Below are 25,497 nucleotides of genomic sequence, written 5' to 3'. Positions count from 1 at the left end.
AACAAAGGCACAATTCCTGTGCTGTAAAATGCAAGATTCTATGGATTTCTCACTTCTGAGGCATGTTCAAGGTTGGTTTCTCTAATGAACTCCTGAACAACTCTGAACTTCATTTCTACCTCTACTTCCTTCTTGCCCACCCCTCCACTCTCTGACTACCTACAACCCACTGTCATTCTCCCTGTCCTATCACTATCTTCCTCCTGCTGTAATAGTAACATGTAATGTGGATATGTTTGAAAGAGATATCCAATTAAATCCTTCCCCCTCACCTTTTACTGTGGCTTTACAAGTATTTACCTCAAGTATTTAATCATATCCTTTTTGTACGATATAATGGATATAATTCTGCTATCCGTTTTTTTGCCGAATACGCAAGCTCTCAAAAACATGCTACCTGAATATGTTTTTAATTCCCATGCCACCTTTAGTTCTTTTGCTAATCCTCATAAATCTGAATTCTCAGATTACTGATCCATCTGCCTTTCATGGTTTGAATTTGTCCATCAAATCTCACATTGACTGTCTCTCCTCTAAGAACAAAAATCCTAGCCTCTCCAGTTATCTTTAGCAGTGTTTCTGTTCATAACCTTGTGTCTCATATGCATCCCCTTAAATTTGTACTAAATCAACATTAACCCGATTTTCTTGATGTTTTTATATGCCGTATTAAGCTACACCAGGGGAACAAAAAAGGAATATTTTGACATAGTCTTACAAACAGTTTGGAGAGAACCATGAAGATCTGGAATATTTTGTGCCAAAGTCAGTATAATCTACTAAATGAATTGCTATGAGAACAGTGTGAGAGTGAAAGGAGTATCAACATAAACAAGGAGCTTTGGAAATGTAACTGAGTTGTCCACAGGTAGTTACAGAAATGTTTTTGGAAGATGTGAAGGTGTGAAAAATAATGACCAATGTACAAATCTGGAGCAGAATAGGCCATTTGGTTCATCAATCCTGCTCCACTACTTAATAAATGATGGCTGATTTGATTCTAACCTCAACTCCATGTTCCCATCTACTCCTCTCCCCATAACTTTTCACCTTGCTATCTAGTATCTACCTACATCTGCCTTTAAAACATTTAAAGACTCTGCTTCCATCATACTTTCAGATGGATAGTTCCAAAGATTCACAATCATTGAAGATAAAATAAATTATCTTCATATCCGTCTTAAATGAACAACTCTTTTATTTTTAACTGATGACTTCGGATCCTGCTACAAGAGGACATATCCATCTCACATCCACCCTTTAGGGACATATGTTACCATCAAGTGCCCTCTCATTCTTCTAAACTGCAGAAACAAACCTCTCATGTGCTTTCTTTTTTGTCAGATGGCCCACTCATTTTAGTCCACTAAACCTCTCAATTACTGCCAATGCTTTCCTTACTTAAGCAAATCAGTACTGTACACAATCCCCCAGATATGGCCTTGTCAGTACATTTGTAAAAAGAGTTAAGACGCCAGCTGCAATCCCAGTGGTACACCAATTTGCCTAACATAAAATAAATCTGCTCTCTAGCCAATCTACTCCTAATGCCAACTATTACCTTGTCTGCCACAAACTTTTATTTTCAGCAATAACTATTGATCAACTGGAAGGCAACAAGTACTAAAAGCATCAAAAAAATGATAGATATTAGAAATGTGAAATAAATAAAGAAAATGCTGGAGTTGTTAGTAGGGCTGGCAGCTTCTGTGCAGAAAGAAAACAGTTGATGATCTTTCATATGAATTTAAAATACAAAGAAAAACAAATGTGCTTTAAGATTCTCAGAGAGAGAGAGGGGCAGTGAGTCCAAAGGGAATCTTTGTTCTACCACTCTTGGAAACCAAGATTGTCCAAATGTTATAAATGCTTTTAGTATTATCTGAGAGAGAATGTGAATGCTTGTTAATCCACAGATGATCAGTTTGGAAGAGTGTAAATAGAAAATGATAATTGAGGCGAGTAGAGAGATAAAATAAAGACAGCGCTGGAACCAAGAGATGCAGAACACAAGTTGCTGGAAATTTTCAAAAAAATAAGAATGAGCAGGTAGATGCCTCACAGGAGAACTGACCAGTTCTGATACAAACAAGAAAATTTGGTAATCTGAAATAATTGCATTCATTATTAAATCCAAAATGCTGCAGAATGCCTAAACAGAAGAAAAATCCTGATCTTTTAGTTGCCCATCATTTTAATTCTCCATCCTTTTTCCAACTGTGACCTCCTTATCTTCTGCTTCTTCCAAAGAAGCCCATTTAAGTTGGAGGAATATTACCTATCCTTCTTCAAGGCATGCTGCAGCTTTTGGGACTCAATATTGATTTCAACAATTTCAGATGTCCAGCTGTTCCTGTTCATGTCAGAAAGGTCCAATTCAGAGGCCATCTGCTTGTAACATTAGTTCTGTTTTTCTCTCTCCATGTTGCTATCTTGTTTCATGATTACTTCCAGCATTCATTTTTGTCACATTTCCAGCAATTGCTGTTCTATATCTCACAATTCAGTTCTATATCTGCCTCTCTTTCTTTCTCTTGCTCTTTTTCTCTTCCTCTCTTTCTTTCTCTCTCCCGCTTTCTTTCTCTCTTACTGTCCTTATTGATATCCATCTGTTTACATTCCAGATAGATCAGCTGAGATTAACAAGCATTCATCACCTTCACTACATTAACGGAATTTCTATTACATGGACAGTTTTGGTCTCTACAATATCACAAATTCCCTGTGTTCTCTCCAGGCATATCCCTCTCTTTAACTTAAAGCACATTTGTTTTCTTATTTTTCCAATTCTGATGAAAGATTATCATCCTGAAATTTTAACTCTGTTTCTCTATCCATAGACGCTGGCTCACCTGGTGAGTATCTGCAGGTAATTATGTACACCCACCCCCCCCCCCCCCTAACTTCCTTTGCATTATCTTTTGAGTTTAGTGTTGAGCTTTACTTGGTAAGTATTTAATATTAGTGAAAGGAAAATGCACTTTGCGATTAAATTCTAAATGTATTTTAAAAAGGGTAATTGATTCACCATGAACTAATGATAAAGTTATCTTTCAATCTGAAACTGTTCTCAAATTATTTCACAAAGTAAACTGCAGAAGTAAAGTAGTGCAGGAAGCATTTGAATATGGCAACAGATATGTGGACATACAGAAAGCAAACTTGCCCCAGTGACAACAGTTGAACAAAAATTCTGCGCTAATCATTCTGCCTAAAGCATTGGAATCTGAGCTGGAGATACAAGGCCATAAGTCATAGGAGCAGAAATGAGCTATTCAGCCCATCGAGCCTGGCCTGCCATTCAATCACACTAACAAATTCCACAAAGTTACCATCCTCTGGCTAAAGAAATTCTGTTCTAAGCAGACACCCTTCAATGCCGAAGTTATGCTTTTTTGTCCTAGGCTCTCCCACCGTGGGAACCCATCTTTCTATATGTACTCTGCCCCAGCCTTCAACATTCAAAATGTTTTAATGAGATCCTCCTCATTCTCCTAAATTCAATCTCGAAGAGGTGAAAGAGGAGTAGTTTGTACATAGTTTATTATTTATTATTATTGTGGTGCGCTGTTAGCCAGAATCAGACAGACACAAGGTAAGGACTGTACATCAGGCTTTAATCAGACTTCCACAGAGCTAGGCTGGCTGTAGCTGCAGTAACTCTGAGTGAGCTTCGGTAGGCTGGCGCAGGCTTATATCCTGGAGAGTGATTGACACCCGACCGGGTGAGGCTTGATCCCTTCAGGCCGACTGATTGACAGCCGGCCAGGTGTTGTCCTGTCCCCTTACACTCCTGCAGGTAGAGGTTGCTGCCTGCAGTAGGCCGGTGGTGTACCACCCACAATTATTTATCAGACACACAGTCCAAATCAAATAAAAGCATTGGTGTAAGGAGAGGAGATGTTAGCTGCTGGTCTGTCAGGTAACGAGAGCATCAGAAAGGTGGTGAAGAATAACCAGTAGAAACAGCTTGTCTAATGATTATAAAATACCCAATATTTGTAATGCTTGCTGGAAATTATTGTAATATGCAGCCTGAATGCTGACCAGAGGATCATGAGGCAGGAAGTTGTGTAAGTTGTGTAGAGTAAAAAAAAGACTTAAGTAATAGAGATTTTGTAATTAGGATATTAGAACATCAAAAACTGTACATGCTATAAATTTGATACATGCATACTAAAAATGTTTTACATCTAGGCACTCTCCAACCTGATAACATTGACTTCTCTTTTGGCTAGCCTACTCCCTGTTCTCCATCTCATCCCCATCTCTCTGTCTTCTTTCCTCCAGCTCTGCACCCCTTTCCCAATCCATTCATGGAGCCATCTCCCCTCCTTTTGCTTGCTGGTGTGCCCTCCCTCTCTTATCCACCTATTACCTCCTGCCTGTGGGCTTGTGCTCCTCTCCCTCCCCTGTCCTGCATCCCCCCCAACCATTTTGTTTGGGCACCTGCCCTATTTTGTTCATACCTTGATGAAGGGCTCAAGCTGGAAATGTTGGTTATATATCTATCTTTGCTACTTAAAGTACACTGTTTGAACTGATGTGTTTCTCCAGCATTGTGTTTTTACTTCAATCACCGCGTCTGTAGATTTTTGTGTCTTACTCCTTCTGCTAAAAATTTTCTGCAAGTCTTGTAGCATTTGTGAAAAGACAGAGTTAACTTTCCAGGAATCCATATGCTAACTTTGTGTTTTGTGGTGAAAATCCTTTTGAAATCCAATATTTAAAAAATGTTTTGAAAACCCAAATGTTCTTCCATCCTTAGTCCCAAAGTGGATAATTCAATTTTTTTACAATTATTCTTCCCAAATGCAATATTTATTTGAAGTCTCTTTGTGGACATGTTATTTGTTACCAGTGGAAATGTATTATTTTCAGTCCATTAATCCATTATATTTTGAACCACCAGTTCCTAAGCATTGGTCTTTTTGCTCATTATACACTGCAATCCCTAAAATAACAATAATTTCAATTCTTTTATTTCTGTCTTTTAATCAATCATTGATACAGTCTATTGCAATATAAGCCCTAATCATGTGGATTTCAGTACTGTCAAATGGTTTCTATAAATTCATATTACTACATCCACAATTATGTCTCTACTTTCACTAATAGACATCAAACAGTTTCCCTTCAAAAAAATCTGTTTACTTTTCCCAATCATATTATCTTTCTCAGAGTTCAATATTAATATTATCCTTATTCAAATAATGTTCCAACTATCCAGAGAAGGACCAAGAAAATGTGAGAGTTCTTTGAATTTGTGAATGGATTGATTAGGACAGAGTTGGGGAGAATATTTCCACTTTTGGGATACCTCAAAATTTGGAAGGCATAAAAGAAACGTCAAATGAATTAATCAAGGGAGGAGTCACGTGATGGAGTAGTGGCCGGACGGTGAACTCCAGCCCTCTCCAGAAAAGTCGGGAAAACACAAAGGCACAGAAATAAAAGTTACAGAAAAGTGAGTATAAAGGTGGAAAGAAGATGGCGACAAAAAAAGAAAAATCGAAAGCAACGGTAAGAAGAGAGGAAGAGAAGACAAAGGAGGAAAAAAGTGAAGGCCTTACCTGTCCGAAGAGGCCCGCTGCGGAGAGAGAAACCCGCTCCCTCAGGTCGGTAAATAATGGACTACAAAAAGTAGTAAAAGTGCGCAACCGCGCATGCGCGAGGAATCGCGCATGCGCGATGCGAATGAAAAAAAACACACCGACGGGAGGGGGGGGACCAGCTGGGGAGTCGATCTCCACAGCCGGCAACGACAGCTACAGAACACCTGCAGCAAGAAGAGACCACAGAAGACAATAGAAACAAGAAAGAAGAGAAGGAAAGGGCACCAAAGAAACAACAGATGGCCAACCCAGAGGAAGAAGAAGAAGAGGAAGAGGAAGAGTACAGTGAAATAGAAGAAGAAAAGAAAGGCAAGATAAAGGATATACTTTCTCTTATTAAAGGATACATGGAGTCATTTAAAGAATGGCAAACACAGGAATTTAAGGATTTAAGAAAAAGAATAAACAACACAGAAGAGAAAATGAATAAAATAGAGATGACCTTAACAGAAATGGGAAAGAAAATGGACAAGATGGAAGAGCGGGCAGTAGCAGCAGAAATGGAGGTAGAAGACTTAAAAAAGAAATTGGAGGAATCTAATAAAAAAACTAAAGAGACACAAGAACTACTAGCTCAAAAAATAGATACAATGGAAAATTATAACAGAAGAAATAACATAAAGATAGTGGGCCTTAAGGAAGATGAAGAAGGCAAGAATATGAGGGAGTTTATAAAAGAGTGGATCCCTAAGACCCTAGGATGTCCAGAACTACAGCAAGAAATGGAAATAGAAAGGGCACATAGAGTATTGGCCTCTAAACCACAACCACAACAAAAACCAAGATCTATTGTAGTAAAATTCCTAAGATATTCTACAAGAGAAAAGGTACTGGAGAAGACAATGGAAAAAGTAAGAGAGGGCAACAAACCACTGGAGTATAAAGGGCAAAAAATCTTCATTTATCCAGATATAAGTTTTGAACTCCTAAAGAAGAGAAAAGAGTTTAATACAGCAAAGGCGATTTTATGGAAGAAGGGGTATAAATTTATACTAAAGCATCCAGCGGTATTGAAAATATTTATTCCAGGACAACAAAACAGACTATTCTCGGATCCAGAAGAAGCACGAAAATTTGCAGAACAATTACAAAAATAGACTGAGGGAGGAAGACGGGTAATGAGAGTTAAAATGATCACGATTGATATGTATGTGGGTAAAGACAAAAATAGACTGAGGGATGAAGACGGGTAATGAGAGTAAAAATGATCACGATTGATATGTATGTGGGTAAAGACAAAAATAGACTGAGGGATGAAGACGGGTAATGAGAGTAAAAATGATCACGATTGATATGTATGCGGGTAAAGAGGTATAAGAGTGAATAGAGACAATGTGCATACGTGAATGTATCTGTACTTAGAGGAAAATATAGATAGTATAGACAAGAATTAATAAGGGAAGGTAATGGAATAGAGAGAATAAGGAGGGAATTAAAAGAGTGACCTTTGTGACATATGAAAAGTGAAATCTTTTCTGGGGGGGGGCGGGGTGAGGGGAAATAGCGGTCACTGCAAAATCAGTTGACGCTTGCGAGTGGATTCGCAAATCCAAATGGAGAGGGGAGATGTGGTTGTCCGACAAGGGATAAAGGACAACTCAGGAGGGGAAGGGGAGATTGGGGATAAATAAGTTAGAAATAGGAGAATAAGGAAAATGTTGGATGTTGTAGGAATGTTGTCTTATAAAGAGTTGAAAATAAGAAAACAGAAATGGAAAAGGAGGAAAGGTAATGATGGAAAAACGGAAAGAGAAGATAAACAAAATATAAAAGGGCTACGCTGAACTATATGACTTTAAATATTAATGGAATACATAACAAAATTAAAAGGAAGAAACTACTAAATTTAAATGAATAAATGTATTCCATTAGAAAAAATAACATATAGGTTAAGAAATAGTATTGAAATATTCGAACAAGTATAGGAGCCTTACATTAAATACAATAGCGAAAACCTACCGGGGACAAACATTACCTAAGTTGATGGAAGGAGAAGGAAAGAAAAGAATGGACTCAGTAGAATTTCTGGTGTATTTTTGTTGAATGACAACATTGTCTGACTGGCTTAATGCAACCTAGATTGTATACCTAAAATGGATGAGGGGGGGGGTGGGGGGGTGGCTTGGGAGGAGAAAAAGTCACTGTATATGTGTGAAAAAGAAATAGTGTATATCATGGCTAATGTGATTTATGGTGTGAAAAATAAAAAATTAAAAAAAAAAATGAATTAATCAAGGAGAGAACAAAGAAATTTCTGCATTTAGAGAAATTGTGGGATTTGTTATAAAGTAAAGTGACTGTATTGATGAAAGGTTGAGACCTGAAATGCTAACTATTTGTTTTGTTCCATGGATGCTGTTTGATCTGCTGAGTTCCTTCAACTGATTGTCTTTTTGCACCAGGTTACAGCATCTACTGACTCTTCTATATCTCAAGTGAATAATTTAAATATTTCCAAACAAAATTCAACAAGGCAGGAGAGGGAATGGAAGGAATATGAGGAAAGGTTGAAGTGGGATTGGAATAGAACAAATTTCAGGTGAAACGTAAGAATGTTCAAATTGTGCCAAAGTGGCTTTTTTTGAGCATTCCTTATTATTTTCTGGGATGATTCTTGAGGTCCCTTCTTGTTATATTGTATTTCACATTCATGGGTCTAATTTTCTCCTGTTAGGGTCACACCTCAAAGTATAGCTTATATTCCAAATGTAACCAAACTGATGCATTGAACAAATTCAGTAGATTCAAAGTTCCATGCGTAAGTCCATCTGTTTTCACCAAAATTTCCATTTTAGCCATTGTGCCCATGGGGACATAGATGAAATTTCTTCTGTGAATGATATCTACTATTATTGCCCCAGGTTCCTATCTGGGAACCTTGGTCCACACACCCTCCCCTCTTTTGCCTTTCTATCGACCATCAACACTTCGCAGTGCTACTTTTGTGGTGTGTGTGTGCCCTTGTATGCTGGATCCTGAGGTTATAACTATGCAGCTAAGTAATGTGCATGTGGTGCACAAGATTGGTGAAGGTGATTTCACTTGTTGTTGGACTGTAAAAATCCTGCATTGCTTTCTAATGATGGAGAATATTATTCCAAAATAGAGCAAAGTAAATTTGGATTAACATCTAAAATGAGAATTCATTTTACAACTTTTAACCAAAGATTATTAAAGTTCCTTCAAATTGCTATTTTCTTGTCTAATGAATATATATATATATATATATATATTTTGCTTTCAGACCCAGCATTGTAACGATGAGAACTCTGCAACAAAAGGTAAATTTGGAGGGTATGGCAGAGGTTGAGGCAGGGTCAAGAATCAAGGGCAGAGATCAAGATAAGAATCATGGGTTGTGGTATAACACAAAACGTGGCTTTCTGGATTGAAGGCTGGAATTGAAGAGTTAGTGTGCGATTGGCCTTTTCTGTTTAAATTAATATTTTGACTTCCGTCCTCAACTTTTTAAAAATCTTCCTACATTCACAAAGTCAATTGACGGTACTGAAACCTGTGTTGAGTTTTGGAGGCAAGGGTAAAATTGTACTGAGTTCTGAGGAGAATTCTTTCATTCTGGGTCTTGCAGTGGAAAGATTGCTTGAAGCCCAAAACATCATTTATGTATCTCTGCCTTTGCTACATAAAGGACACTGTTTGACCTGCTGAGTCTCTCCAGTATTGAGTGTGTTTTATTTCAACCACGATATCCACAGAATTCTGTGTTTTACCAAAGATTGAAGGAGGGTTGGTGGTTCCAATCATTGTGTGTAAGGCAGACATGGGCCTGAATCTTGTGAGGGAAGGGATGGGGGGAAGGCTGAAGTCCTGAGGGAGTGGCTGGACACAAACCTCATACTGGAGGATGAAGAGGCCTAGTTTTGGGGATTCAGGAGGAGTGTCTGAGGGGCCAGGTACAAATTAAAGGAATAGGGGATAGATGGGAGGAATGGATGTTTTGAAAGATCATTGCCTCTGCAAGAAGGAGCTAAAGATGGGTGGTTGAGAGAAAAAGTTGTCAAGAATCAGGTCAGTAAGATTTCTGCAAAAACTTAAGGATCTACAATTTCTAAATTGAGGTAGTGAGGTTAAATTGAATTTACTTGAGGCTGAAGAATTGCTGGGGCAGAGTTTTAGGAGGAATCAGATTGGATTGGAAATAGAGAATTGTTGGTTGGAGCCTGAACCCCAGTGGAAGATAGGAGAGGAAGTAATTCTAAGGAAAGTTGAGGTGTGGGGGAAGAGGAATCGGAGTTCCTGGAGCATTTGAGAGGATTGTGGCAGAAGAATAAAAGATTAGCAAAGAACTCATAGCATCCCAATCCAGTGCCACTGTGTGAAGACAAGTGTCAGACATTCCCAAGGAACAGCAGCTTGTTCCCTCATGGCTGACTGAAGGGAAATCGTATCAGGGTGCAAGAATGATTCGTGCCAAGAAGCGCCTGTTTTTAAATGATTGTTACCATATATCACCTTGGGGAAAAATGTTAATTTTTAGTTGCATAATATTGAAATAAGATGCTATAAGGCAATTTAATTTTCAGTGAAGTGTCTTTACACACTGGCATGCCTACACCCCTTCTGTTCCATAAAAATAGTCATGCTAACTTTATGTGCTCTCTTTATGGTCATATTGATTGACTTGATTCCATTATTTATGTTCTATTTATGAAGACAATGATTGGTTGAGAACTCAGGAGGACAACCAATCACCGGCAATTATTACAGTGAAGGTACGGGGCGTGATGAATACATACCCTTGAATGTGTGACGAACACTGAACTGTTGGTCTAATCTAAATTGCATGGATTTATTTACTGCTAGATGGATGTTGTATTGGGGGAAATGCACTGGACAAGGACACTTTTCAGCAAGGTGGAGTTCAAATGTTGGGCCTCAAGAATAGATGGAAGTAAGGGGAGAGAAGAATGTGAGCAGAGGAAGTGAGGAAGATGATAAGAGGGAACATGAGGTGAGAAAGAGGTGAGGGGAGAAGAAAATAAGGAAAAGAATGATGAGGGAAAAGTAAGGGAGAGAGGGGTGAGAAGGCAAGATAAAGAAAAGGAAGAGCTTAAGATGTGGAATAGCAGGGAATGGGTAGGAAGTAGAGGAGAGATGACAGAAGAAAATGAGAGAGGGATGATGAGAAGAAAGGTGTTCAGTAAAGCTGGAAAACAATATCAATATTGGGTACTGTAAGTAGGAATTCAGTGCACTGGCTAGGAATGTGTTGCTTTTATTGGGTTGCATTTGAAGTTAGAAAACTAGTTATAATGATTGTGTTGTCAGTGCTGGTTGGTGATCAGATTCAACCCCTGATTTCTTATTTTCTTACCAACTGCAGAATGATAGTTCAATGGAATATGACGATGGTGTTCGTTCTCAGAATGAAATAGAAGCCAACTCGCCAAATGAAGGAGTGGACACCAACAGCTCAGTATCCAGTTTCCCATCCCCTGATGTGCATCTCAGTGGGTCAATGTCCAGTTTCCAGTCTTCTACTGTGAGTACTGGCATGTACTGAATACTGCTGGTTTGGAACTGTGAAGTATCTTTTTTTTCATCCTTGCATTCACTGGATGCAATGGGCCTCAATTCATGCAGAGTAGACTTCAGATTTTAGATTTATTGTCAGAGTACATATATTACATCACGTACAACCCTGAGATTATTTTTCCTCTGGGCGAGACAGAATTACAACTTATTGGTAGTGCAAAAAAAAAAACTATACACAGTGTATACATGTAAACAAATAAAAATAACATGTAATAAAACAGATAACAAATGTAAACAAATTAATTCAGAGAATAAAGTGCACAAGTAAGAGTCCTTAACTGAGTCCCTGATTGAGTTTGTCATTGAGGAGTCTGATAGTAGAGGGGTAGCAGCTGTTCCTGAACCTGGTGGTGTGAGTCTTGTGCCACCTATACCTCTTTCTTGATGGCAGTAGCGAGAACGGAGTGTGTGCAGTGTTCCCTGTAGATGATAATGGTGGGGAGGGTTTTGCCTGTGATGTCCTGGGCTGTGTCCACTACCTTTTGGAGGGCTTTACGCTCATGTGTATTGATGTCCTCATACTGGACCATGATGCAGCCAGTCATCACACTTTCCATCACACATCTGCTGAAATTTGCCAGGATTTCTAGTGTCATACCAAACCTCCACAAACTCCTGAAGAAGTAGAGGCCCTGACATGTTTTCTTCATGATGCCATTAGTGTGTTGGGTCCAGAAAAGATCTTCCGACCTCGTGACTCCCAAGAATTTAAATTGCTCACCCTTTTCACCTCTGACCCCCAATGACACTGGATTGTATACCACTGGCTTTCCCTTCCTGAAGTCAACAATCAGCTCCTTAGTTTTGGTGACATTGAGGGCAATGTTGTTGTTAGTGCACCATTCAGCCAAGTTTTCAGTCTCCCTCCTGTATGCTGAATCATCACCTTTTTTTATACAACCCACTACCGTGGTATCATCTGCAAATTTGTAGATTGGGTTATTGTTGTACTGAGCCACACAGTCACAGGTGTAAAGTAAGTACGACAGGGAGCTAAGAATGCCCTCTGAGATTCAAACTGATATTGTTTCACCTGACTGTATTCAGGAATGCTTTGGGTTTTAATTGCTCCTGTTACCCAATTTATGTGTTTAAATGCTGCATTTTAGAAAGGTTAATTCATAACCAAAAATTTTAGAAAAGATGCAGAAACATTTTTTTCTGTTTAGGCATCTTTCTTGGAGCTGCACTTGTGTGTTGGATTTTCCATTTTTGGCAGTAGTGCTGATTTATAGATGTTTTCTTTCATTAATATGAGTTTATGGGTATTGTTGGCAAGGCCAGCTTTTATTGGTCATTCCACAATCCCTTTGAGAAGTAGAAATGAGCAATCTTCTGTCATTCTCATGAAAAGCAAGGCTCTGGTAACGAGAAAGAAGGCTCTGGTTTATCAATGCTGCTGTTATTGAACTAACATTCTTCCAGATACATTGTATATCCCAATCCCTCTCATAACAGTGAAGCTGACTGGATAGGGATTTCATTGTCTATCTGTCATCGCATCTTAACTCTACAAGAACAATATATTCTCTGTAAAATTCTCAGCCTTTCTCATCCTCTATTAGTGCCACTTCAAGCAGTGGGCAATGAACAAGTTAATATGCATTTAAAAGTGACAGGTTTGACTCTAGACAGCTGGATACTGAGCTTTTTAGTCTCATCATACTGCTAAAGGTTAATCATCTTTTATGCTATGGATTTCTACCATGCGCTTGTCTTCATTGATTGTGGATAGGGATAGAACCTTCAAATACCTGGGAGTCCACATATCGAAGGACCTCTCCTGGAGTTTGCACATTGAGGCAACCATGAAGAAGGCACACCAATGCCTCTACTATCTAAGAAGGCAAAGGAAATTTGGCATGTCATTGAATACTCTACATTCTACAGTACACTTGTAGAAGTTTAATATACTGACTGGTTGCATCACAACCAGCTTTGGAAACTTGAGTCCCCAGGAATGGAGAAGGCTGCACAAAGTGCAAACTTGGCCAAGTCCATCACAGACACCAACTTCTTGGCCACTGAAAACATCTATATGAGATGCTGCCTCAAGAAGGCAGCCAATATCATAAAGGATTCCCATCACCCTGGTCATAATCTTTTCCCTCTGTTACCTTCAGGCAGAAGGGTCAGAAAGAAGCCTGATTTCCAGAACCCCTAATGTTTAAGAAAATATTTTTCAAACAGCTATCAGGCCCTTGAATTTCCCGGGATTACCCTCACCATAAAACCACATTAGGACCATCAAAAGATCTGTTGACACAATTGCAACATCCAGGAGAAAGCTGCCCATCCACTGCCACAAATATTAATTACCACACAGTGACTACAGCGTATGCTGTCAACAAAATCCTCCCAGTTACTTACCAAGCTGTTCCAACCTCTACCAGCAAGGACAAGAGCTTCAGGTTCCTGGGAACATCGCCACTTGCATACTTGAATTGTAGACTCGTACAGAAGGGAAGTAGGCCTTTCAGCTTACCACGTGCAAACCAACCATCAACTAATCACCCTGATTTGGAAATGTACAACAGTTTTTCCCTTGACAATAGGCTTAAATCCAGGAACTTCTTTCATAAGGGCAAAGAGGAATCTATAATGAATGCCAGCAATGTTTGTTGATTCCGCTAAAAGATTTCTGAACAAATAAATAACTAAATGTATAGATTGTGTTTTGCACTATCCAGCACTCAAACCTAATATTCTGTGAAGCTTAATACCATAACCACTGAAGTAAATTATGATTTAGGATCACTAAACGTGACCACATTGAGAATGGTGATATCCATTGGTGTAACAAAAATATTTTAAAACTCATTCCTTTTTCATTTCTGATCCAGCAGCAAGAGATGTTCATGAGCGAAGGCAACACTATACACAAGTTAAGGACTACTTTATTTTGATTGCACAAAAATGCTTTAATGAAATACAGAAAGAAAATCTTTATCACCACTCCAATTCAATGTAATGGAATACTCTGGTTCAGCAGCCTTCATTCTCTTCCTGCCCTTTCACTTTGCTCTCTCGTTTCAGCCTGTTAACATTGACTCTTAACACATCAGATGATTCCAAGTCTAAGAGGAAGTCTCAACTGCTCAAAGGAATAGATCCTTCTGGTCAACAAAATCTACATCTGGTACCTTTTCCATCAATTGAAGATGCCAATTTTACTTGATGGGGCCTCATTCTAAATTGCTGAATCTTTCTTATCAGATGTCCCATTTATTTGAACTATCCACATTAGTTAAATGACCCTAGACATTATGACACTAGGCTGACTGCATGATACATATAGAAATGTTCACATATTTAGATTTTACCTTTTATCTCCTGCAAAACCTGACATAATTCTTGTCTCAGTACTTTTCCATTCCTGATGTGATGCTTACCTATAATATCTTATGACCCTTGGCTGAGACCCACATCTTAGAAACAGACAAGAAGTCTGCAAAATGACCTTCTTCATTAGCAACTTTATCATTGCCATGTGCGTGACAGGGGATCGTTGAGGTCTCCCTTCCCAATATGGCCAATATTTACATGGAGTGCTGTCTAAATGGAGATTAATGGAGCTCACAGTATCTTCAACCCACTACCAACAAGAAGAAGGAACAGCATCAAAATCAGGACTGCAAGGCTGGGAAGTAGCTTCTTCCCTCAGTCTGTGAAGCTGATGAACAGTATCCTGTACCCGTGACAATCATCCCAAATATTTACTGTATATATATTTATTTTGATTCATTATGAGATCTTTATGTACTGTGTATTGTGTGTTTTTGTGCATGCATCATGAGACAGGTCGTATATGTACAATCAGATAATAATGAACTTGTAGACTTTACTCAAATATTCTCCTTACAATTGGACGACATCAGTCTTTCTGATATTGATGAAGGATAAATTACTAATTTGTACTATGTGTTCTATTCTACAGCTTGGTGAGAGCATGATGAGCTTGTACAACACTGATCTTGGATGTGCAGATGTGAGAGGCAGTATCACTTTCTCACTCTATTATAATGAGTACAGTAATGAGTTTCAAATTCATGTGGTCCAATGCAATGATCTAGCTGGAGCCAAGAAAAATCATTCTAACCCGTGAGTATTAATTGTAAGTGGAGTGTGATTTTGATAGCTTATTTACAAAGTCCAATTGTTAGTTTTCTAATCCAGCATATAGTATTTGATGGGTAGAGTAAATGTAGTTATGTTATCTACCCTAAAACATGCACTTGTTTACTTTAATCCTTATTGAACCAATCATAACCATGTACTCACATTCAAACAGTCCCTTTATTGGCATCTCTCAATTTCCTTCCCACAAGCTGACGTCACTGTTATCTGCAGTTGCTGATTAAACCAATTAGTCTTGACTTTTCTACTGTTTCTGTCACCCTGTTTGTCCAGCATCCAATTGTGAACAAGCTGAAATCAGAAGATTATGTCTTCAGTCATGAAGACATTGTCTTCAGCCCTGCCAGAAACTTTGGATATTAGCCCATCAAATCTGTCCCTCTTCATTGTAATTGATTGATGCTGAACCAGATTAAAACATTTGTGAAGACATAAGAGACCGCATATCCTGGAATCTGGAGCAAAAACAATCTGCTGGAGGAACTCAGCAGATCACACAGCATCAGTGGCAGAAAAAGAATGAATCTTGATGAAGGTTTTAACCTAAAATGTCTATCATTCTTTACCTCCCACTGAAGGTTTTAACCTAAAATGTCTATCATTCTTTACCTCCCACTTACGTTGCTCAACTGATGGCTGATGAATGTGTGGCTGAAGATTCAGATTCCAAGATCAATGTGATCATTTCTGGGGGTCAGACCTCTACAAAAGGGATGGGCTGCACCTGAACTGGAAAGGGACCAATATCCTGGCAGGAGGGTTTGCTAGAGATGTTGGGGAGTTTAATTTGGCAGGGGGGCAGGAATCAAAGCGAGAGTGAAGAGATGAGGGTAGTAGGGAGACGGGGAGCCTCAATGGAGAAAGAGGAAAATTGAAAAGAGTCAGTCAATGTTGACAAAAAGGAAGGGCAGATGAGCTGGCAGGTAGCAAAAGTGATATCAGTAGTGGGTCTAAGGGCACTGTACTTAAATGCACGTAGCATTAGAAAGAAAGTAGATGACCTAGTTGCACAGATTCAGCTTAGAAAATATGACATTGTGGCCATTACTTAAACATGGCTCACTGAGGCATGGGAGCTCAATATCCAAGAGTACACATTGTATAGGAAAGATAGGCAAATAGGCAGAGGTGGCGGCTCCAATGGTAAGTAATGACATTAAATCAATAGAAAGAAGGGACATAGGGTCAGCAGCGGTGGAATCATTATGGATTGAATTAAGAAATGACAAGGGTAAGAAGACCATATTAGCAGTTTATACAGGCCCCCAAACAACAGCCGGGAAGTGGACTATGAGTTACAGCTTAGAAAGGGCATGTCACAAGGATAATGTCAAAATAATTATGAGGGATTTTAACATGACAGGGATGGGAAGGGCAGGAAATTACTGGATTCCAGAAGAGAGAGTTTGTAGAAAGCTTGAAGGATGGCTTTTTTCGAACATCTTGTTGATAAGCCACCAGGGGATGCACAGTTCTAGATTGGGTGATGTGCAATTAAAGGTATTAGAGCCTCTAGGAAGCAGTGACCATAACATGGTTGAATTTGGTTTCAAATTTGAAGAGGAAAAGGTGTATCGGTTTTTCAGTGGAATAAAGGAAATTGAGAAAGGAACTGGCTCAAGTTGACTGGAAAAGCAAACTAGTTGGAGGGTCAGCAGAGTAGAATTGAAAGCTATTTTTATAAGTAATAAAAAATATGTAGGATAGATATATTCCAAGGAAAAAGAAATTTGTCAATGGAAAGATGGCACCAATATGGCTAACAAAAGAGGTGAAGGCTAAGATAAAAGCAAAGGACAGGGCATACAATGAAGCTAAATTTAGTGGGAAAACAGAGTACTGGGAATCTTTTAGAAATTTACAGAAAGAGACAAAGAAAGTCATTAGGAAAGATGAATTATGAAAGGAGATTGGCAAACAATATAAAAAAGGATACTAAGAGTTTTTTTAATATATAAAGAGTAAAAGAAAGGCATGCGTAGACATAGGACCAATAGAAAATGATGCTGGGGAAATTGTATTGGGTAATAAAGAAATGGTAGAGGAACTTAATCAATATTTTATATCAATCTTTACTGTGGAAGACATTAGCAATATACCTGATAGATGGAGGTTTCAGGGAGTATAATTAGATGCAGTTATGATTACTAAAGAAATAGTGCTAGGAAAGATGAATGGATTAAAGATTGATAAATCTCCCAGACCAGATGAGATGCACCCATGGGTTCTAAAAGAGGTGGCTTTGGAGATTGTGGACCCATTGGTGAAGATTTTCCAGGACAATAGAAGTCAATGGAAGGTTGGAAATGTGGTTCTGCTGTTTAAGAAAGGTGGGAGACAGAAAAAAGGTAACTATAGGCCTATTAGTCTGACGTCTGTATTGGGAAGGTATTAAGAGTCGATCCTCAAAGATGTGGCTCTGAAATACCTAGAGATGCATGACAGGATAGGTCCAAGTCAGCATGGTTTCTTGAAGGGTAGATCCTGCCTGACTAACCTATTGGAATTTTTTGAAGAAATCTCAAATGGGATAGACAAAGGGGAGGCTGTAGATGTTGTATATTTGGATTTTCAGAAGGCTCTTGATAAGGTATTGCATGTGAGGCTGCTTAATAAGATGAGAGCCTATGAAATTACAGGGACACTATTAGATTGGATAGAAAATTGGCTAATGGACAGGAAGCAAAGTGTTGAAATAGAGATCCTGTTCAGGATGGCTGTCTGTAACAAATGGTGTTCCACAGGGGTCGGTCTTGGGGCTGTTACTGTTTACAATGTATATTAATGATTTGGATTGTGGATTGAATGGTTTTGTGGCCAAATTTGCAGATGACACCAAGATAGGTGGGGGAACAGGAGGTGTTGAAGAAACTGAAAAGTTGAAAAAGGATATAGATAGCCAAAAAATGGCAGATGAGATACAATGTTGAGAAATGTATGGTTCTACATTTTGGTAGTGGAAATAAACAGGCAGAGAACTATATGGATGGGGACAAAATTCAAACTTCGGAAATGTAAAGGGACCTGGGCATCTTCGTGCAGGGAAATCTAAAAGTTAATGACCAGGTTGGATCGGTAGTAAAGAAAGTGAATGCTTCATTGGCATTCATTTCAAGAGGAATAGTGTATAAGAGTAAAGAGGTGTTGATGAGGCTCTATGGGGCACTGGTGAGACCCCATTTGGAATACTGTGCAGTTTTGGGCTCCCTATCTTAGAAAGGATGTGATGTTGTTGGAGAGAGTACTAGGATGATTCATGGAATGCAAGGGTTAACATATGAGGAATGTTTTGCAGCTCTTGGACTGTATTCATTGGAGTATAGGAGAATGAGAGGGGATCTCATAGAAACATTTTGGATTTTGAAAGGTTTTGACAGAATGGATGGAGATAAAATGTTTCCCTTGGTGGGTGAATCAAGGACAAGAGGGCAGACTTAAAATTAGAAGTTATCCATTTAAAACACAGATGAGAAAATACTTCATAGAGGGTCGTGCATTTGTGGAACTCATTGCCGCATACATCGGTGGAGGCCCGATCACTGGGAGAGTTTAAGCAGGAGATTGATAAGTATCTAATTGATCAGGGCATCAGGGGATATGGAGAAAAGGCTGGCAATTGGAACTAAGTGTGAGTATAGTTCATCTTAGAATAGAGTCTTGGAACAGACTCAATGGGCCAAGTGGCCTACTTCTGTTTCTTTATCTTGTGATCTTGTGAACCAGCTTGAGGTGGTACACCACCAGCCTACTGCAGGGTGCATCCTCTGTACCTGCAGGAGTGTAAGGGGACAGGACAACACCTGGCCTGCTGCCAATCAGTCGGCCTGAAGGGATCAAGCCCCACCCGGTCGGGTGACAATCACCCTCCGGGATATAAGCCTGAGCCGGCCTCCCGAGACCTCACACTGAGTTGCTGCAGCCACAGCCAGCCTGGCTCTGTGGAGGTTGGCTGGTGGTGTACCACCACACAGCTGAGTTCCTCCAGTGGTTTTGTACTGTTTGAAAACATTCGTTACATATTTGGTTTCAAAATAAGATCCAGAATACATGTCTGCTGCATCATGAAGAGTGCTTATTTAGTTGTACTCTGCACCGCCACCGCATAGTACAACTCTGCCCTGTGCTTGTTGGCCAGTGTTGTACCTGATTAAGAATTACATTAATGTTGAAAACTGAAGTTATCACTTTCTGTGCCGTACTCATTTTTTATGAATATACTTGTGCTCTATTTCATTTCTAGGATTCCCAGTTTTAATTCCTCTGCCTTTGCTGAGAATTTGCTGAGAATGCCTCTGCACTCTGGAATTCCTTCCTAGGTTTAATTTTTTTGTCGGAGCTTTAACATATACATTTACACTAACATACTGATTTTGGTGGATGTGGAAATGTTAAGTCTATTAAGCTCGATCACCTTTTGGGATTTAGTTGGGTTTTGCAGTTGTATTTATTGATCATCCTATCTAATTTTTAAAAAAGATTTAGACACACAACAGAGTTACAGGCCCTTTTGGCTCACGAGCCCGTGCTGCCCAATTAACCTTCAACCCCTGGTATGTTTCGAACAGAGGGAGGAAACCAGAGAACCCAGAAGAAACCCACGCAGACATTGGGAGAACATAAAAACTCCTGACAGACAACGCCAGATTCGAACCCTCGTTTCTGATACTGTAATGGTATTGAATTAACAGCTATGCTAACCAGGCCACCCTCTTTTAACATTATTTTTTTCTCAGTGTTAGCCAGTAGTAAATCAGTTATCAGCCAGTGGAAGTCACACAATTAAATAGCCAGTTACTTGTCAGCAGAAGTCCATGGATTTTTTCTAAGTACAAATGTAGGAATTCAGTTCTGCAGAATACTATTTGCAGAATACTATTCCTATAGAGTACCAAGCCCAGGATTTTAGTCAATGGGGAATTCAATGCAGTGAGGGTCTTGATTGATTTTTATTTTAAAAATGAGGCATGTGCAGGTGGACAGTGTGAGCTAAAAGTGGGAAAAAAATAGCAAGACCGTCTTAAAAATCAAAGGTCTTTGAAGTACTTATCTTCAGATTACAAAACAGAACTTTGAAATACTTATCTTCAGATTATATGCCTTGAGCAAAAGTAGAATAATGCAGATGAATATGTAACATACAATAACATTATAATATGTAGATGGTCAGGAGGGAGGATTTTAGATTCTTAGAGCATTAGAAATAATTTTGAAAGTAGAACTTGTGTAGATGGGTAAGTTGCATCTCATTGATATCCCCACTGGCAGGTTGCCTGGGATTTGGAATGTTTTGAATAAATTTAACTGGCGAATGGGAGCATTAGCATTGATTCAGAGTGGGTGTTATATCCTAGGTTGTACCATCGGCGGTCTTAATGAACACTCAGAGAAGCTTGTAAGTTTACAGCACAAACTTTTACTTACATCAGTAATGGTCAGGCTGTATGAATACACTGTTGCACTGAGCATGCTCACCACTCAAGTGTGATCCGGCTCTTACAATCTTGCAGTGTTCATGCCCCAGCATAAAATAGTCCCAAGTTTCCACTGTATATAACATCCCTCCTTCTTTAAAAAAAAGTCTAAAAATTAAAAGATTTATTAAGATTTAAATTTCTTAAAAATAAATTGTTACTGCTTCTTCACCTGGACTTGCCATTAAGAATTAAATATTCTAATTATACAATTGCAGTTCTATATTCTTCTCAGCGGAATCACACTGGTGGTAGGATGTTGCTTCTCCACCTCGAAGACCTTGCTTCGGTGGTGTTAGTACGGTTGTGAGTGGTGGTGTTGTTTGCCTCGGTTCTCCTGTTGCTTGCTGTTCAGTTGTTACGTTGTTGTTGGTTGGGGTTTCTACTCACATTCCTTCACAAGTTGTTGGATTTTTAGAAGCTGCTGGTACTTCTGGCACTTTCCGTGTCAGATCTGGGGTTGGGTGAATGTGGATCCTGTTTCGTCTCAGTTGTCTACCAGATGTATGACCTTGGTGTCTCAGCTTCTCTACAATCTTTGCTGGACTCCAGGTTTTTATCTCTGCCTCTTGAACATGCACATGCTGCCCTCTGAAGAGTTCCGGTAGTGTTTGTGCATGTTTATTATATGTTGATGACTTTCCTCTTGTATGTTAGTCAGCTTTCTTCTTGTTTCCTCTTGGTCGTCTGGTGGATGGATTTTGCTTGGCAGGGTTGTCTTGTACTTTCTGCCATTCAGAATCAGAGGAACTACTGACATGGTCTTTGCCCTCAGACAGCTCCAAGAAAAGTGCAGAGAACAAAACAAAGGACTCTACATCACCTTTGTTGACCTCACCAAAGCCTTCGACACAGTGAGCAGGAAAATACTAGAGCGTATTGGATGCCCCCCAAAGTTCCTCAACATGGTTATCCAACTGCACGAAAGCCAACAAGGTCGGGTCAGATACAGCAATGAGCTCTCTGAACCCTTCTCCATTAACAATGGCGTGAAGCAAGGCTGCGTTCTCGCACCAACCCTCTTTTCAATCTTCTTCAGCATGATGCTGAACCAAGCCATGAAAGACCTCAACAATGAAGACGCTGTTTACATCCGGTACTGCACGGATGGCAGTCTCTTCAATCTGAGGCACCTGCAAGATCACACCAAGACACAAGAGAAACTTGTCCGTGAACTACTCTTTGCAGATGATGCCGCTTTAGTTGCCCATTCAGAGCCAGCTCTTCAGTGCTTGACGTCCTGTTTTGCGGAAACTGCCAAAATGTTTGGCCTGGAAGTCACCCTGAAGAAAACTGAGGTCCTCCATCAACCAGCTCCCCACCATGACTACCAGCCCCCCCACATCTCCATCGGGCACACAAAACTCAAAACGGTCAACCAGTTTACCTATCTCGGCTGCACCATTTCATCAGATGCAAGGATCGACAACGAGATAGACAACAGACTCGCCAAGGCAAATAGCACCTTTGGAAGACTACACAAAAGAGTCTGGAAAAACAACCAACTGAAAAACCTCACAAAGATAAGCGTATACAGAGCCGTTGTCATACCCACACTCCTGTTCGGCTCCATATCATGGGTCCTCTACCGGCATCACCTACGGCTCCTAGAACGCTTCCACCAGCGTTGTCTCCGCTCCACCCTCAACATTCATTGGAGCGACTTCATCCCTAACATCAAAGTACTCGAGATGGCAGAGGCCGACAGCATCGAATCCACGCTGTTGAAGATCCAACTGCGCTGGGTAGGTCACGTCTCCAGAATGGAGGACCATCGCCTTCCCAAGAACGTGTTATATGGCGAGCTCTCCAATGGCCATCGTGTCAGAGGTGCACCAAAGAAGAGATACAAGGACTGCCTAAAGAAATCACTTGGTGCCTGCCACATTGACCACCGCCAGTGGGCTGATATCGCCTCAAACCGTGCATTTTGGCACCTCACAGTTCGGCGGGCAGCAACCTCCTTTGAAGAAGACTGCAGAGCCCACCTCACTGACAAAAGACAAAGGAGGAAAAACCCAACGCCCAACCCCAACCAACAAATGTTCCCCTGCAACCGCTGCAACCGTGTCTGCCTGTCCCGCATCGGACTTGTCAGCCACAAACGAGCCTGCAGCTGACGTGGACAATTTACCCCCTCCATAAATCTTCGTCCGCGAAGTCAAGCCAAAGAAGAAGAAGAAGATTAGATGTTGATGACTTTCCTCTTGTATGTTAGTCAGCTTTCTTCTTGTTTCCTCTTGGTCGTCTGGTGGATGGATTTTGCTTGGCAGGGTTGTCTTGTACTTTCTGCCATTCAGAACCTTTGCTAGGGGTTTCATGTCGGCTCTAAAGGCGTGGCTTGCAGTGACAGAAGGGTGAGATAGGGATCTTCCTTTGTCTCTCAACACTTTGTGAGAGTGCATTTAATTGTCTGTACATGCCTCTCAATGAATCCATGGCCTTTGGGGTAATGTGGTGATGAAGTACTGATGATGAACCCATATTCTGCAGCTAGTTCTCTGAATTCACGTGATGTGAATTGGGTCCCATTGTCACATATCACTTGTTCGGGTCTCCCCTGTTCTGTGAAGAGCGCATGTGCTGCAGCCGTGATGGTTGATCCTTTCAGGTCCTTCACTTTCCTGACGAAGGGGAATTTGGAGTAGTAGCAGGACACAATCAGATACCATTCTTGGTTTTCTGTGAACAGGTCTGTTCCCACTGTGTGCCATGGCCTGGCGGGTAATTCTGTGGGTATCATCTTTTCTTTTTGTTGTGTATTTCTGGCATGCCAGACATGTAGCCACCATGTTTTCGATATCCTTCTACATGCCTATCCAGTTCTCACTGCTGACTTTGCTCTAGTTTGCATTTCTCCATTCCCATGTGGCCTTGGTGTATTTTCTGGAGAATTTCTTTTTTCATTGTCTCTGGCATTGTCAGCCAAGACCCGGCCAGTGGTACAACGTTCTGCAGGGATATGTCGTCCCTGATAGACCAATACTGGTGTATTGTAGGCTGTACTTGTTTTATCCTTTCTGGCCATCCCTGTATCACCTGTTGGGAGAGCAGCTGTGTCTCTTCATCCTTTACAGTTTCTTCTTTAATCTGGTTTAGTTTGTTATTGGTTACCCTGACAAGGTGATGTATCTTGATTTCCAAGTCTTTCATTTCGTATTTTTCATTTGGGGAAAGACATGACAAAGCATCAGCAAGTACCATTTCCTTCCCTGGCCTATACTTCAAGGTAAAGTCGTGACATTGGAGCCGGAGGAGTATCCTCTGTAATCTGGCTGGTGCCTTGCTTAGGTTCTTTTTCTGAACATGTTCCAGTGGACGATAATCACTCTCTACCACAAACTGTCTCCCATAGAGGAATTTGTAGAATTTTTTGCATCCATATACGACTGCCAACAGCTCCCTTTCAATATTGGTATATTGGGTCTCTGCTGTTGTCAGGGCCTTTGAGGCAAAGGATATCGGTTTTCCTTCCTGCACCAATGCTGCCCCGAGGCCTCTGATGGAAGCATCTACTTGTAATCTGACAGATTTTTTTTCCTGTCATAGTAGCTCAGTTCTACTTCTCTGCAGATCATTTCCTTAAGCTTGTCAAAATCTCACTGATGCGATGGTGACCATTGAAACTCCACATCCTCTTTCAGCAACTGTCTGAGGTTGGCTGTGTGGTCTGACATGTGTGGGTTGAAGGAACTCATATATTGAATTAGGTCGAGGAAGCTTCTTAGTTCCTTTATGTCCTTTGGGTGTTCTATTTCACCCATGGCTGTTACCTTCTCTGAGCTTGGCCTGACCCCTTCAGGTGTGTACACCATTCCGAAGAACTGGCGCTCCTCCACCTTAATGATGCATTTGTCTGCACTGAGTTTGATGCCGGCCCCTCTTATTCTTTCCATGACCTCATGTAGGTGGAGATCGTGAGTTTTCCCATCTCTGCCAAAAATCTGGATGTCATCTGCGATGTCGACAGCGCTCTTGCATCCCATGTAGATCTCAACTATCTTTTGCTGGAAGATGCTTTGGCTCACCTTAAGGCAGGAACTTGTACCGGCCAAATGGAGCATTGAAAGTTGTTAGCAGTGTCAATTCTTCATCCAGCTTGACATTCCAATACCCATTCTTGGCATTTAGCTTACTGAAGATTTTGGATCCCGCTAGTTCCAAAGTGATGTCTTCCAGCATTGGTATTGGATAGTGCCCTCTTTTGATTGCTTGGTTTATGTCTTTGGGGTCCAGACATATTCTTAGGTGGCCATTCGGTTTTTCTTTTACTACTATAGAACTTACCCAGTCAGTTGGCTCTACTACTTTTGCAATTACTCATCTTACTTCCATTTCTTCCAGCTCCTGCTTTAGCTTTTGTTTCAGCTCTATTGGCACCTTCTGTGGAGCATAGATTATTGGTTTGTATTTTGCGTCTATAGTAATGTGGTATTCAAAGTACCCAAAGCACCCGACTGTGTCATCAAAGCATTCAAGGTATGTGTCCATGAGCTCGGCCTTATTTGTGATCGGAGGGCGTTGCTCAAGTGGGGTGTCGCTATTGATCCTCTTGGACATTTCCTTCTCCTTGATCTCATTGTTTACAGAGATTAGCTGTAATTTTTGACAACTATTCAGGCCTAGGATTGCTGGTCCATCGGCGTCAACCACAAAGAATGTGCATATGAAGCTCTTTCCTTTATGTTTGCCTTTTATTTGGACTTTTCCTAGTTGTT

The 25,497-nt window shown here is 40.3% G+C and overlaps 1 protein-coding gene across 12 annotated transcripts in view; it reads left to right on the top strand.

The window, feature by feature from the left end:
• Nucleotides 1-25,497, top strand: part of LOC138741432 (synaptotagmin-like protein 1) — a 126,763-nt gene that overhangs the window by 64,926 nt on the left and 36,340 nt on the right. For 9 of the 12 annotated variants that reach the window (XM_069895519.1, XM_069895518.1, XM_069895522.1 and 6 more), the window contains 5 exons: nt 2,841-2,855; nt 8,860-8,896; nt 10,290-10,348; nt 10,960-11,118; nt 15,109-15,272. In XM_069895519.1, coding sequence (XP_069751620.1) covers nt 2,841-2,855; nt 8,860-8,896; nt 10,290-10,348; nt 10,960-11,118; nt 15,109-15,272 — 434 coding nt within the window. Of the gene's footprint in view, nt 1-2,840; nt 2,870-8,859; nt 8,897-10,289; nt 10,349-10,959; nt 11,119-15,108; nt 15,273-25,497 lie in introns of all 12 variants that reach the window. The other 3 variants (XM_069895524.1, XM_069895525.1, XM_069895527.1) reach the window with 3 other exon arrangements.

The sequence above is a fragment of the Narcine bancroftii genome, chromosome 8 (genome assembly GCF_036971445.1).
Source record: "Narcine bancroftii isolate sNarBan1 chromosome 8, sNarBan1.hap1, whole genome shotgun sequence".
NCBI lineage: Eukaryota > Metazoa > Chordata > Chondrichthyes > Torpediniformes > Narcinidae > Narcine > Narcine bancroftii.
The sequence above is the reverse complement of the archived record's forward strand: the minus strand, read 5'-3'. Positions and strand labels throughout refer to the sequence as shown.